At 35.6% G+C, this 14,589-nt stretch overlaps 1 protein-coding gene across 1 annotated transcript in view; it reads right to left on the bottom strand.

Moving 5' to 3' along the window:
* The window catches only part of LOC149781623 (phosphatidylinositol 4,5-bisphosphate 3-kinase catalytic subunit alpha isoform-like), a 48,187-nt gene that overhangs the window by 20,283 nt on the left and 13,315 nt on the right, over positions 1-14,589 (bottom strand). The window contains exons 6-13 of the mRNA XM_089935671.1: positions 13,441-13,549; positions 11,991-12,109; positions 7,764-7,925; positions 5,654-5,789; positions 3,855-4,000; positions 3,384-3,481; positions 1,755-1,836; positions 698-868 (exon numbers count right to left, since the gene is read on the bottom strand). Of these exons, the coding sequence (XP_089791797.1) occupies positions 698-868; positions 1,755-1,836; positions 3,384-3,481; positions 3,855-4,000; positions 5,654-5,789; positions 7,764-7,925; positions 11,991-12,109; positions 13,441-13,549 (1,023 nt within the window). The remainder of the gene's footprint in view (positions 1-697; positions 869-1,754; positions 1,837-3,383; positions 3,482-3,854; positions 4,001-5,653; positions 5,790-7,763; positions 7,926-11,990; positions 12,110-13,440; positions 13,550-14,589) is intronic.

The raw sequence follows: 14,589 nt of genomic DNA, 5'->3' as shown, positions 1-14,589 counted from the left end.
GAGAATCCGTAAAAGAACTTTACTATACTTAAAAGAGACAGCAAAGAGAAGCTAAGCTTTTAGAAGGTTTAATTTCTATTATCCGTTTAATGGTGCGAAATGTCTTTTAGGACGAGACTGAGAGTGTCCTGTATATAGCATACTTTCTTCACGTAAGAACCATCAACTGTCTGGAACGAACGTGTACCATTTCAGATCCCAGTAGAATATATGGTGCTTCACAATACATGTACTTTTTTTCATCAGAAAATATCTTTTATCGCAAATTGCTGTAACATTTGAGCACGATAGCATGAACGGGAAACATGTTTGTATGCATCTCTAAACCTTACACATTTTGAAAGATTTCACAACCAGTCTTTGATAAAGGACTTAAAAGTCACGCGTCTACTAATTATATTTAATTTTGTATAAAAACAAAGACTGTATTTTAATAATTTAACCACTTCCTTAGGAACCAAGTTAGGTTCTTTTTATAACAATTTATGTTTAGTACATTCGATATAATAAGATTTGACTGGTATCTGACCATCTATGAACAAGGCTGCTTCACAATTCAGATAAACTTAACAATTATTGACATTGTTACGTAATTACTTATAAACTGCTAAAGGTTAGTCAGCCATCGACGGGAAGCTGAATTTAGAAACTATCTGACAACACGTGCTATATAATTTAGTAGTTAGTATTGTGCCACCTGGGTGATCTGCATGAGATGTAGAAGAAGTTCCTCGTCTGTGACGCATCTTTTAAGGCAGTCTACTGCAAACTGCTCCACCCACAGGTCCGGACAGCGGGCGTCTAGAAGCTGCAGGGCAGTTACCATAGTTAGGCCTTCCGTAGGCCACATTGTCAATAGCTTGTACAGCTGGGATGAAAATAAAGTATATTGTATGGGGTATTCATTTATCCTGACCTGCTATGTGTATCAGTCTGTCAATGTATCTATATAGTTTACCATCTAGTCAGCTACCTGAATGTATGTTGACCTATCAGCTGTCAGACTCTATATTTATCAATTTATAAAGCTTGTTGAAAATGAAAAATAAGTAAATTAACTATGTGTTCAAGACAACAACAAAAACTCCAGAATATGTTTTTGTCTTTTTTGTAAAAATATAGTTGAAGTCAAAGAACAAGTTTGCAAATTAACTAACCGACTGTATAATTGATTATTCAATCAATGTCCTTTTCGTAACCATGTTACATCTAATTGTCATCCAGTCTCTTTCATACACTGATTTACGCAATGCCGATACAACGTTAGGGTTAACGCTAAAAGTGATCACAAATGAAGACCACACAGTGGACTGTCAACTTCAAATGTACACAGATATTTCTTGCATTATGTACTACATCTGATAGAACATATACCGAAAGTAACATAGGCAAAACACATACAAATATATATATATATATATATATATATATATATATATATATACTCTCACATACATTTCTGTCAACTAACTATGATCTTTCTTGAAAACGCAGTGATGAGCCATATCTTTACATTCAGACTACATTTCTGTTCCCTGATAGCAAAAGAGATTTGACTGAATCACTGTATTCAACTTTCTTTATCTATCTCATGCATAAACTGAAATGTCTGTCTCGCGGTTAAATCGACTTACCCTAGCGTTATGTATGAGAAAGGATGGTGGCAGTGATTTAGGTTTGACTTTTAGGACACAATGTTTACAGAAATAGGGCGTCCTCAAGAAAACTAATGGGTCAATTCATATCAACAATACCTCAAATACATCTGTTCTTTTGGACCAATCGAGTGCGTCAAGGAGCATGGGTAACGAATTTGGCTTTGTCATACATTTTTCTCTGAAACAAATTAAAATGTATTAAAAGTCATTCATGGTCAACTTTCATATCTGCATTCCTAGCAACCTACCGACATACCTACACACATGCATCTTGTGTGTGCTTGTGTATATATATATATATATATATATATATATATATATATATATATATATATATATATATATATATATATATATAGTGACACTGATATAACACGGTGTACAAGATACTTTTACTATTTGTAACCAATACCGGTACATATAGTTTAGTTGCTGTTTCGGAGGTACTGCATTTAGTCATATCCTTCCCAAAATGCTGGTCATCCGGTAATATAATTTCCTCTAATACTAATTGACCTAATCAATATTTCTAAAAATACTCTCTGATACTAGTGTTAAAAATCAGTTAAACGTGTACATAGCTTATCAATGTTGCTATTTCAGTATTTTGCAAGCAATAATTGTGTGGACCATCCAATATCGTCAATAATAGTATGAACCATCCAATATCGTCAATAATTGTGTGGACCATCCAAAATCGTCAATAATAGTGTGGACCATCCAATATCGTCAATAATAGTGTGTACCATCCAATATCGTCAATAATAGTGTGGACCATCCAATATCGTCAATAATAGTGTGTACCATCTAATATCGTCAATAATAGTGTATACCGTCCAATATCGTCAATAATAGTGTACATCTGCTACTGCGGCATCGTTCTTCAGGTGCTGTAATATTGCATATAATGTAAATGTAAAGTCTCTAAGCACACACACACACACACCATCACACACGTGCACACAAGTAGATATGAAGTTAATGACGTCTCAGAGTTGCTCGTTTTGTTTTCTTGTAAAAGAAACAAGCCCAATAGGTCAGGTAGGTAAGCGTTCAGTTTCGACTATTTCAGTATAGAGTGTAATTTTACATAATCTGAATACTTTTAAATCGATTATTCGCTTTATTTCGATTCTCAATCTTTCATATTCCTTGGAAGTTCATTATATTTGCGCCTCGAGAAATACATACGGCAAAATCAACGTTAAAAAACTTGGGCATTTGGGACGAGGTCAGCCTAACGATATGATCCAGTAGAAACCGGATTGAATGTCGCGTGCTGCAAAGACACAATGAAGGCTCACGTATTTTGAAAACAATTCGTACTACCCTGTTATTCGTTATGATCAACCCGACATTCATTTTTTTGACCCAGCGTAGTACCTGGTCAGCACTGTAAAAGTCCATAGCGATCAGTAAGTTTCGTCGTGAAGTTTTTTTGCTGCCATTTCAGATGCAGAGCATTCAACCATCAGGATTGAGCTGACGTTAGTTAAACTGTATTAGTATTACATTACAGAAGAACAAGTAATATTTAATTCAAGTATATGTGCATACACGACCAAGTTGACATACACTTTAACTTACGTCACAAGAGTTGGAACTAGACAGCAAATTAAATCATATGTGATCGCAAAATGATAGGCCTTTTGATAAATACTTCTATATTATTGATCATTTAGCAGTTATTAAAACTGTTCATATTCATGCCATAGCTTCACCAACCTGTTTTTCCATAAATAGTCTCTGTCGGGTTTCTTAATCTTGGCAAGTATATCATGTTTTAGAACCTTATTTACGTCTATTTTCAACTGTACGTCCACCTGAAAATAAGAAATGTCACATCTTTTAACCATTTTCAAACCAGCTAGTTTCATTAAAGGGATAAGTAATTTATTCGGAACATTCTATGATATTTGGACTTCTCACAGAACCTGTAGATTATTTGGGAGCTAATTCACGGTACTGGATGTTTCTCTTAAATTTTTACTCTGTAATAAATTATTTGTTGATTTAACTAAACTTGTTGGTTTCGCTTCTATCGAAGACATAGAATCGTAACAGTACCCAGGAAGTTAATAACGGTCTAGCGGAACAAAAATGGGTACACCAAAATGAGTTTGATGCAAAACAGTCTGAAGTGTGGCTATTTACGACGCGCACGAGAGAGAGAGAGAGAGAGAGAGAGAGAGAGACCTGATCTTTATGCATCGACTTTTTGAGAGGATTCTGTTGGCGAATAAGCTCTTGTATGTGTTCATCGGAAGGAAAAACGATGGGTTTATCTGCTGGAGAGATGATCTCCATCTCCAATGTTGGAAAAGAACTGTCTGGATTACATTCTGAAAATGGAAGATTATCAACAGATTATGGCCTGATGTATGTTTTCTATGCAGACGACCTAACGGTCTTAACGGAATTACTGATGTTTCAAGCAACGGTTTTTACTTCCCCAAACGTGTAATATTTTATATGACCAATTTCTCATGACTATTGAAGTGGTTTGTTTTCCTCCAAACGTGTTACATTTACATACCCGATTTTAACACGATTTTAGCACTTGTTTGTACTCAATCCCACCAAACGTGTAGCATTGTACATGAAAATGTTTGCGTTTACTTGCAGTGTTTTGTAACACACACACACACACACACACACAAACCAACTTCAAATGGATCCATCTAGTTTGTGTGTGCATCAGTGTTTATCTTGCGAATTCAAACTGCAGAACATGAATTCCCTATCCTTGTATTTGTTTGTTTTTATTTTGGATATTTGTAATTTACAGACAACACATACATCTTTTGAGCCGGAATTTTCTCCGCAAAGTCGGACTATTTCTATGATTGGATTAACTGTGATTGATTGATTGGCTGATTGTTGTTGTTTTACGGCGCATCAACTCTGGTAGGCTATTTAGCGCCAAAAGAAAGGATATACGTAGCATTAACAACAGTTGAGGATTGACAGTGAGATTGACCGAGAAGTTACATATAAAAAAAAAATAGCTCGATGCTTTCGCAGCTCTCGGTTAATCAATGTTTCGTAAACAGGAACCGCAAACATCCTACGTATGAACGGTAGAGATGACCTTGAAGTTGACACGATGGGAAACACTCAACCCGTACGACAACAGATGTCAGATAAGCATATCCCAGACGAGTTAGATAATTGTACAGGCCAACAATAAATCATTTTTGTTTGCAAGAAATGTTTTGCTGTACGTTAAATAATTTTGCTCCTTCAATTGGTGTCACAATGTTAAACAAACCACTTCGCACTTCTAAAAGCTATATGCATTACTGATTACATGCCACGTTTTGATTGAAAAATGTTTTGCACAGAGAGAGAGAGAGAGAGATAGAATAGGCCATCATATGTTTTCCCGTGGAAAAAAGTAAACTCACCCTCGGAATTAAAGTTTATATGCTGATTTCCCAGCAATAAATTATCGGGTATATTGGTCCTTTCCGCACTAGCGTATTTGAAGGTTCCCAGACTATTAACGCCGCAGTCGTAGGAATGGTTATATTTTCTCGCCGTAATATGTATGTCTCCTTTTGAAATATTAATTTTGCTTGAATCACTATATGACATTGATTTCTTTCTTCATTATATATCTTTTTTGGTTTTTCACTTTTTTGACTGTCCTTATCAAATAAATTGTGGCCTGTTGTAGGCTTTTGTAAACATGGGATTAAGATAGCCACAGACTTATCGCCATACATTCCCTCTGACGGCAATAAAGTTACGATGGATAATATTTGTCTTTCAAAATACTTAAAATATAACGTACATCCATTATATTCCACAGGCTCAACCATTGTGATACTAAACTTAGAATTTATCACTTTTATTATAAAATCTTTGACTAATTTGGTACGACTCGTGTGTGTGTGTGTGTGTGTGTGTGAGAGAGAGAGAGAGAGAGAGAGAGAGAGAGAGAGAGATGTCCTATTTAAGGATGTTATCAATCAACCAATACTTAATTGTACCTGTACAACCAAGTGGAACGGTTTCGTGTTTTATTGACATAGATTCCGTGTCCCGCCACATGTTCAATCTGTGTTTTCCTGATACAAGTCTACTCTTGTGGTCGAATAGCTGAATGTTGACCCAGTATTCAACGGACTAAGAAAAATTAACAGAAATTATCTTAAAGCAAATATTATCAACTTTAACTTCTGAAATTAGATCCAGCAGGGGACATTATCATTATCGACGACTTTTATCAGTTTACGCTTACATACCAATCAAACGAGGAGTTCGTACAGCCTTATTGCCAAACATATGCTGTATATGTGAATGTCGTTTTATTGCATATGATTCGAAATATGTCATAAATGTCGTTAATAGATGTCAGCTTTTCATTGATACTTAGAACATAAGGAAGACCAAAATTCATTTATTCAAAACGATATTGCTTAATTTAAGAGAACTACGATGCATTGAATCCGGTCTGGCTACCGAACCAATGACATCAATATATCTTTGCCCATTCTAAAACGAATACTTCCAAATAATTTCTCTTCAAAAAAATCAACAATACACACTACTTAAACACATATTTCACCTCAGTGATTAAAGAATTACGATATAATTGATATATGCATACAACACAGACACGCACATACACACACACACACACACACACACATATATATATATATATATATATATATATATATATATATATATATATATATATATATATATATATACATGTCACAGAGAGAGAGATATATAAAAGAGAGGACAGAGGTAAAGAGAGATGAATAAGGAGAGGAAGAAATTATAAATATCATATAGCCACAGATTCCTTCAGTCAAAATCAATGATTTAATTTTAATGAAAATTAATTTACAATGTGTGATATTTGTGAATTCCTTAATAAGAAAAATATTAATATAGAAGAATTGAAATACAACAGAAAAATATTGTTGCTGATAAGAATAAAAAAAAAATCATAAATTCATTGACGACTATGGGTAATCTAAGAAAGGCAAAAGTCCATCAAGAGACTTTTTTCCTTTGCATTACTTTTGTTTCGTGTTTAACGGAGATGTCTAACGTTCTAGATAACCGCATGTTTCTATATTCATATACCAAGCTGTTGTTTAATTTATATATTTGATTGCCTATTTTCCCCTGCTGTGTGGATGTCATGGAGCCAGTCCAATGTTCTTAGTTTACTTTCATTCGTGAAGTATCGTTTTTGTGAACTGCTTTGTTACCACAAACCAACAGTTTCAATATACCAACAAAACATGGGTTTCCCATAAGTGTCTTTTGATACCCACGTATTTAAGTACATATTAAAATATCATTGTCTGCTGAATCACATAGCTGATATCCATTAAAACAATGCCCTGAAGCATTTATACATTTAAACTCGTCATAGGTCATTGCAGTTCCATTTCTATGATTCAACGATGGAACAAAATATATTAAAAATGAAACTCAGCTTTGGTCTAAACGTGTAGTTTGAATACTTTAAAATCTAACTTTTACATGCTAAAACTGTGCGTATTTCCCCTTCATATATAGTGCTCAATTTAAGGATGAAATTGGTTAAGAGTGTCACTGCGCGTAAAGATAGTGTATGATTATATAACAAGAAGGAAATATGTGTATGAGGATCCGTTAATATCAATATTAACTGAGACAGCTGACTGCAGAATTTCAAGTAAACTTATTGCCACTAATATGTACAAGGAGAGCGAATTGTTTTGCAAAATTTCAAGTAAACTTATTGCCACTAATACATACAAGGAGAGCCAAGTGTTTTGCAAAATTTAAAGTGAACGTATTGCCACTACTACGTACAAGGAGAGCAAAGTGTTTTGCAAAATTTCAAGTAAACTTATTGCCACTAATATGTACAAGGAGAGCGAAGTGTTTCTTTTGTACTTTCTTAGTGATAAATATGTAATAAACCGGCAAGATTGATACGGATGGTGCCATTACATAAACAACAATCAATTCTCAAATTACGATGATGGAGCGGATTAGCTGTCGGAGATTTGTTAGCAAATTCGGTGTCTTGTTAGCAAAATCGGTGTTATACAGTAAATAAATAAAGTTTATGGACTCTTGTGGACTTACTTTCTTTGATGAGCAAAGCGAGAGACAGAGCTTAGCTGAACGGGGCAAGTCCGGTAACCGGATGTCAAAAGTCATGGCCTGATGCCAGCCGTACTTGGCCGTGCTAACCGTCTTGCACAACAGCGTACTGCCATGGAAAATGCCGGCAACGACGTTCATTGTCTAAAATTGAATTAGATATTATCATATATCAATTCACAGTGGATTATAACGTCTAATGAAATCACTGAAAATGAGATTAAACGTCTATAGCACAGTCGAGAAAGGAGGTTTAATACAAATACGTTGACTTAACATACTACTATATTTCAGAGGAAACGGATAGCTTTAAGGACTCACTGTACTAATTCAGTTCCCATAGTAAACCTATGCAAACACCATGATATTAAAAGTTCAATAACTTAAAATTTCTGAGTGCTCATGATCAAACATATATTTATCAGTATATATGAAACCTGGATGTCAGCTTCTGTGTAGAGGAAAGGATATGAGCCGCGGAATTTTCTAGACCTGCATGTGTTTGAAACATATGCTTTCAATCCCACACCAAAGAGTCAGGTGTTAATTTTAGTAATGAGTGTTCCAACTCAAGACTGTTAAAGAACTAAAATTCCATTAATAAAACAAGGTCTCTATTTTTTGTCACTTACAACTAGGATAAGCTCTCAAAAGATTCTTTTTCCTACAACATAACTTACATTATTAACCAATCCTGGTCAGCCTAACCCATATATACTCCATTTTAGGTTCACCCATTTCCAGGCTGGTTCCCATTTTTCGATACAATTAGTACCGTGTGTCCTTAAATGATACACTCACATAAACATGACAGAAGTTTTAGAAAATATGCTAACATAAAAAGACCGAGATCATTCGTTGAAATTTTTAACCTTTTATTCGGGCTCCAAAAGAAAAGATACCCCTCGTTAATCCAACCTCTTCAATCAACATAAAATGTGCATACTTAAAGAAAATTAAAGAAAAATAATAACGTTTTCCTTGATTATTTAAAGTGCAGAGGATTTGTGGATAAGTATGGCGATTTACATACGGTATCATAGAGTAAACCAAATATCAAATTTCACCGTCAGTATACAAGATCAAACATTGAATGATTGGAAAAGACCAAACAAATTGCAGTGTGGAAAATGAGTTTTGAAAATAATCGATATACACGAAGAAAGCGATGCATGTATGTTCTTTAATTATGACTGCAAAGGAAACAAGAGCTTTAAGGGAAGAAATAAGTAATCAAAAAAGATTTCAAAAGGCAATGCTCTTTCAAAAACAGAAGATACCAAAAGAAATGCTCTTTCAAAAACAGCTTTCGAAACTAAAGAAAAAAAACTGAATTGACTCATAAACAAGAGTGCAAACCTTGTTCTCGTAGCACCCCCCACCCACCCACCCCCTCCCCAAGGAGTGGGCTGTGCAAATAAAATGCGGAGTCGTTGTATTCTTGTAATTTAATCACTGGAAATATATTTCACGAAGAAAAAATAATTATCAATTATTTGCACCTGGGTATCAGGAAATTCTCAAAACTAAGAGTTTCCTATTTATGCATATTATCTTGGCTACTGAAATCTTGACTGCAAGGCTCTTTAATCGATTTTCAAATCGAATATCGATCATTAACTGAGCCAAGCACGCGCGTAATTAATAAAGTATTAGGTAAACGTGATGAGTGGCCCCTGGAACGCATAATCCCCCGGAAACATGAAAACTGTCCGGGGTGATATTTTCTACGTTTGCATCTCAGTTAAAAAGATGCTTGGTTGGAAAATGCGTTTGCGTTTCGTGTGGGTATGGTCTGATGTACACTCCACGGTGACGTTATTAATACATGGACCCTCAAAGTTAACGACGCGAAAAAATTATCGAAAAGGAACAACATCTGTAGGATGAAATGACCAAAATAACCGCCCTACTAACAAAATACGAACCCGTGTGCTGTCGCAGATGCAGTTTTGTTGAATCGCCAGCACGCTCACCGTTGGCCTTGGTGTGAAGTCAATTGCAATTTGTTGTCGAGACTATAACGATATCAAATGGTGTCGCTGGCAGTGGTGGCAATTTAATTTGTATTGCGGCTACAGAAACGAATACGTGTCTATTCTGAAATTGAATAGATTGAACACAGTTGTCAAAGTGACCATCGACTATAAAACAATTACCACGGAGGAGTTAGGTTTTGAGACCATGTGGGATAATAGAAAACCTACGACGAGTACGCGAACGGATAAAAAAAAAAACAATGGCGCTAGAGCCGATGCAAGTTCTCCGCAGGCAAATGATTTGCAGTGTCAATTGAAAAACAGTGTGGCTCTCAATGTGAAGTCAGAAGAGGATGGCTCTTAGTTGTCGTGGGTAGATTGCTCAAGCCCACAAAAGTAATAAAAGTCTCCAATCCTCACTTTTAAGTCCCCCTTACAGAATTATCACTAACCCCGGAAAATGTCGGACAATTTAATGGTTAAATAGATACGTGCTCCTTGTCAGCAAAGCCGATGGTCCAGGTGTTAATATATAAAATTAATGAGGTGAAAAGTATAACAATTTAATAAACTATATCACGGTATCACGTTATTTCACAACTATAGGACAATTTTTTCAATCCACTTGCTTCAAATCACTATACGACATTACCAAATTGCCAGTTATTTCATCCAGCGAAGTTAAAGGTGAGTGTTTCCTTCCCGTGTCCCTTCTATGTTACTCATCTGTAACTTCCGTCTTGTATTCCTTTCCCGACTCTCCTTGTCTGCACTTCTCGTATCATCGTTTCCTTTCTCTCATCCTCCTTGTCGGTACTTCTGGTACCCTCGTTTCCGTTCTCATGGCCCTCATTGTCGGTACTTCCGGTACCTTGTGTTCGTCTCCGGCCCTCCTTCTTCGCCCAACAGCCTATCTCTACGTTCTCTCTACGTCTTCATCCCCTCTAATCTTCGGGTGGCGTCTGTTCCCACCCGGAAAGCTTTCTCAGAAGCCTTTGTTCCAATCTCGTCCGAAGTTCCTAGAACTAATTTCCCGCCTTTTTTAACGAGCGCAAAACTTCGGTACTCGGAGCGCAGTCTAGTCTCTCCAAGTTCTCTGTGGTCTACTCTCGCCAATGTCCAACCACGCACAGATTCTTTCGCAATGGATTAATAATAAAAATGTCTGGCTGCGTCCGCAATCCGCCCAAAATTTGATTATCTTAGTTCTGATTGGATACCGATGGTCTCTTTGAAAACGGTCTGGGGTGGTATCCTTAGCCTTCCGACCTCCAAGCCTAAGCCGACAGGTGACATCACTGTTTATTGCAAACACACAAGAGTTTCTCGCTCCGAGGCAAGATCTTTAAAGGAAGTAACCGCCATTTTGAAGTTAACGCAATAGCTAATTCACGGACGGGTATTTTTCTTTGTTTAGAATCGCTCTAAAGTCGTAATATTATATAACACGTATTGACATTACCCAAAGTACTTTGAATTACGAATTCTATCAGAAGACATTTATAAATATAAGCAGGAATTGTTAAAAAAAATATTCTTACACAACGTGACACTCACTATATAGCTACTCTGGAGCTTTAATAAAAACGGTAAAACAATTTTTTATACTGAACTAAATGAAAATCTTGGAAACTATCTGATATTGTCAATAGGTTTGGTAAAGGTAAGGTTCATGCGAATACTCTCATTGAAGAGTTCAAGACGAGGCCATTTCATTTTACAATTAATAGAATGATCGGTTGACATTTTTGGGATGATTCTAACTAACCGAAGCATTTTATCTCTGCCACGTCGATGGCTATGCACTACCTTCTAACAGCAACCACAATTAGCTGAAGGGCTAAATGGTTAACTACAATGTATTTTGAGAGTTGGCTCTTTTGTACAGACGGCCTGTTTGCTAGTGCCTTTATACAGATCTCATAATGAAGCAGACGATATGTTCCAGTATTGTGGCCATTTAAAAGCTACTGCCAGTATGCATACATACTGACATTCGGCTATGTTAAACATGGTTTCGCATCACTTGTTGCAATAAATCGTAGGCACTGAAAATCGCGAATCGCGCACTCTCTCTGACACGTTGTATACGCAAAATGGGCTAAATGAGGGTCGTCTGGAGTTGTCATTTCCACGTCTGCCAATGCAACACGCTTCTATACTCAATCCGAAACGATAGTAACGAGTAAAATAGGTAAAAGTTAGATAAATAAAATAAAATACAATATACCTTAAGTTTTGAATGAGCAAGGGCCCTTTTCCCGGTCACATTGTCAACTTTGATACGCAAGGTACTGTCAAGATCCCATGACGACGTGGTTATTCGTGTGTCTGCTTCATTCCCAGGCTCTGCAGTCCAAAGAGAGAGAGACACAGAGAGATAGAGAGCTCTTAGTAGTAATATAACGTCACGCACAAGAATAGTTACAGTATCGTCCTCTTTTGACTTCTTACCATTTTGTGCAGTATTTGCAAAACTAAAGCCCATCTAGATTATCAGTTGTTCATTGTATTACTAACATGGAGACCTACTGGTTGCTATAAGTGAACTACAATCAATGTTTTAAAATTTCATGGGTTGATCCGTCAATTAGTCAATATCCAACAGGGATATCAGTTGCCTCGCTCCTGCTTGACCGCCATGACGCCACTGGGCAGATTAATAGCGGAGTCTTTTTTTAAAAATGAAAATAAGTGTAAACATTTACGAAATCTATGTGCAATCAGCCACTTAAACAGTGCCAAAATTCTGTACCTCTGAAGTTTTGCTTCGGATTCACACCGGTGCGTTTATCTTTATTCTTCATCCCTATTAAAAATTTGAATTCAAGCTCCGTGTGATAAAAAAAAAGAATCATCCATTGTTCTCACAGATCTCTTTGGACGGAGGATATAAGACAGACACGCATAATGAGCTCTATGTTGGCGCACACGCCAATTAATCTCCACAAGGTGGTTGCATGGCTTATAATTGTCTTTCCTTTAGGTATGCAATACTTTAACAATTTGATGATTTTATTCGTTTTACGTCAATTACCCAACAAAGTCGAACAGCTTAAGTGACTTGATCTAGACGGCTAAGTTCTATAAGGTCTTTACAATGGAGCCAACCGGAGAACGCCGAGTAAACCAGTGATGTAGACTGGTTAACATATGGGCATTAACACATGTCAGAACCGTGATCTAACATGGAAGAGGAGATATTAATTCTAGAGTGTTACCGAAGCACTATCATGGGTCCCTATTTTGTTGTTTTGTTTTTTTTTTTTTTTGGTTTTTTTCTTTGTTATGCTGTGCGTTAAAGCTGATTTTTACTGAATGTAAATGCAAGTAAAATTCCTCACTAGTCATCAGATCTCTCAACTTAAACTAGAGCTACAGTGATTTCTTTGGGACTACACATTGGTGTACTACGAACTTATTGATTCAGCTTGTGAAATGATCTTTGCAATGTTAACAGTGAAAATATTTTATGTGGGTTAAGCTCTCAATGTGCATAATTGCAAAGCTTCTGTGAATTTCTTTACTGAGAAGCTCTGAATGAATTGTATTCATTTTCAAAATGTTATCAAAATTGTCGAACTATTTATTATACAATATCCCCCCCCCCCCACAATGTATGTTGCGAACTATGACAGAAATGGCTAGTTATTTAAATATGTGTCTCTCTGTATATCTACCTTCAAGGTAATGCACCTTGCCCTCGAGTGGAATACTGCGTAGTACATCATCCAGTAGCACTGGCGTCAGTTCGGGGGTAGTACCCCAGGTGAGACAGTGTCTTATGTACTGCAATTTGAAATTATATATATATATATATATATATATATATATATATATATATATATATATATATATATATATATATATATAATATAATATAATATAATAAACAACACCAACACGTAGAATGTGTGACCGGTTTCGCTTTAATGCTTCATGCTTCATCAGAATTATATATATATATATATATATATATATATATATATATATATATATATATATATATATATATATATATATATATATATAGCAAGGATGAGTATTTGTTTAATTTATTTAGTATTTATGTATTTATTTTTTATGAAACTCAATTGTATACCCTAGGTTACGTAACTCTGCCCTGCTATTTCACTAACGGTGGAAACGTAAGAGCTGAGGTCAAATACACAGACACTTTCTTCTAACAGAGGAGTTTGATATCGATGACATAGCACTTGAGGCTGGTTTTAAGATATTTATTATATTTGAAATTTTTGAAAATCATAATATATTAAACAAACAGTTTAATGTAGCTTCTAACACTTTACAATGTAACATGCGTACGATTTGCAGCCTTTTTTAATTCTATCCGTGTATTTACCAGTCAAGAATATTTTAGACTTTGGTAATAATAAACAATGCAATAATCTTGAAGCTGCTCAAAACTAGTTTTTATATAAAAATAATCATTTAATTGATCAGTGATTACTGTTTTACAATGTCTAAATATTGAAAAGCAGTTACAATTGCTAGATCTCTCTGATATGGTAGCTGTCTTGAATATGTCTCTGTGCTGGATGAATAATTTTGTCGAATGAATATGTATGTGTACCGGATGAGTATGCCTTTGCGGTGGATGAATATATACGTCTGAAGAATATGTATGTGTGTTTGATGAATATGCCTGTGTTAAATGAATATGTATGTGTGTTGGATGAATATGTATGTGTCTTTGATGTGTTACGAGTCTATGCTCTTACAAAACGTAACAAAAAAGAATAAAGACAACAAGCGTTGTAAAATGTAACAAATAATTTATTTCCCAATAAAACAAGGTAAAAATGAGA

This window comes from Sinohyriopsis cumingii, chromosome 15 (genome assembly GCF_028554795.1).
Source record: "Sinohyriopsis cumingii isolate HCF-2022 chromosome 15, ASM2855479v2, whole genome shotgun sequence".
NCBI lineage: Eukaryota > Metazoa > Mollusca > Bivalvia > Unionida > Unionidae > Sinohyriopsis > Sinohyriopsis cumingii.
This window is presented reverse-complemented; position numbering and strand designations above follow the sequence as displayed.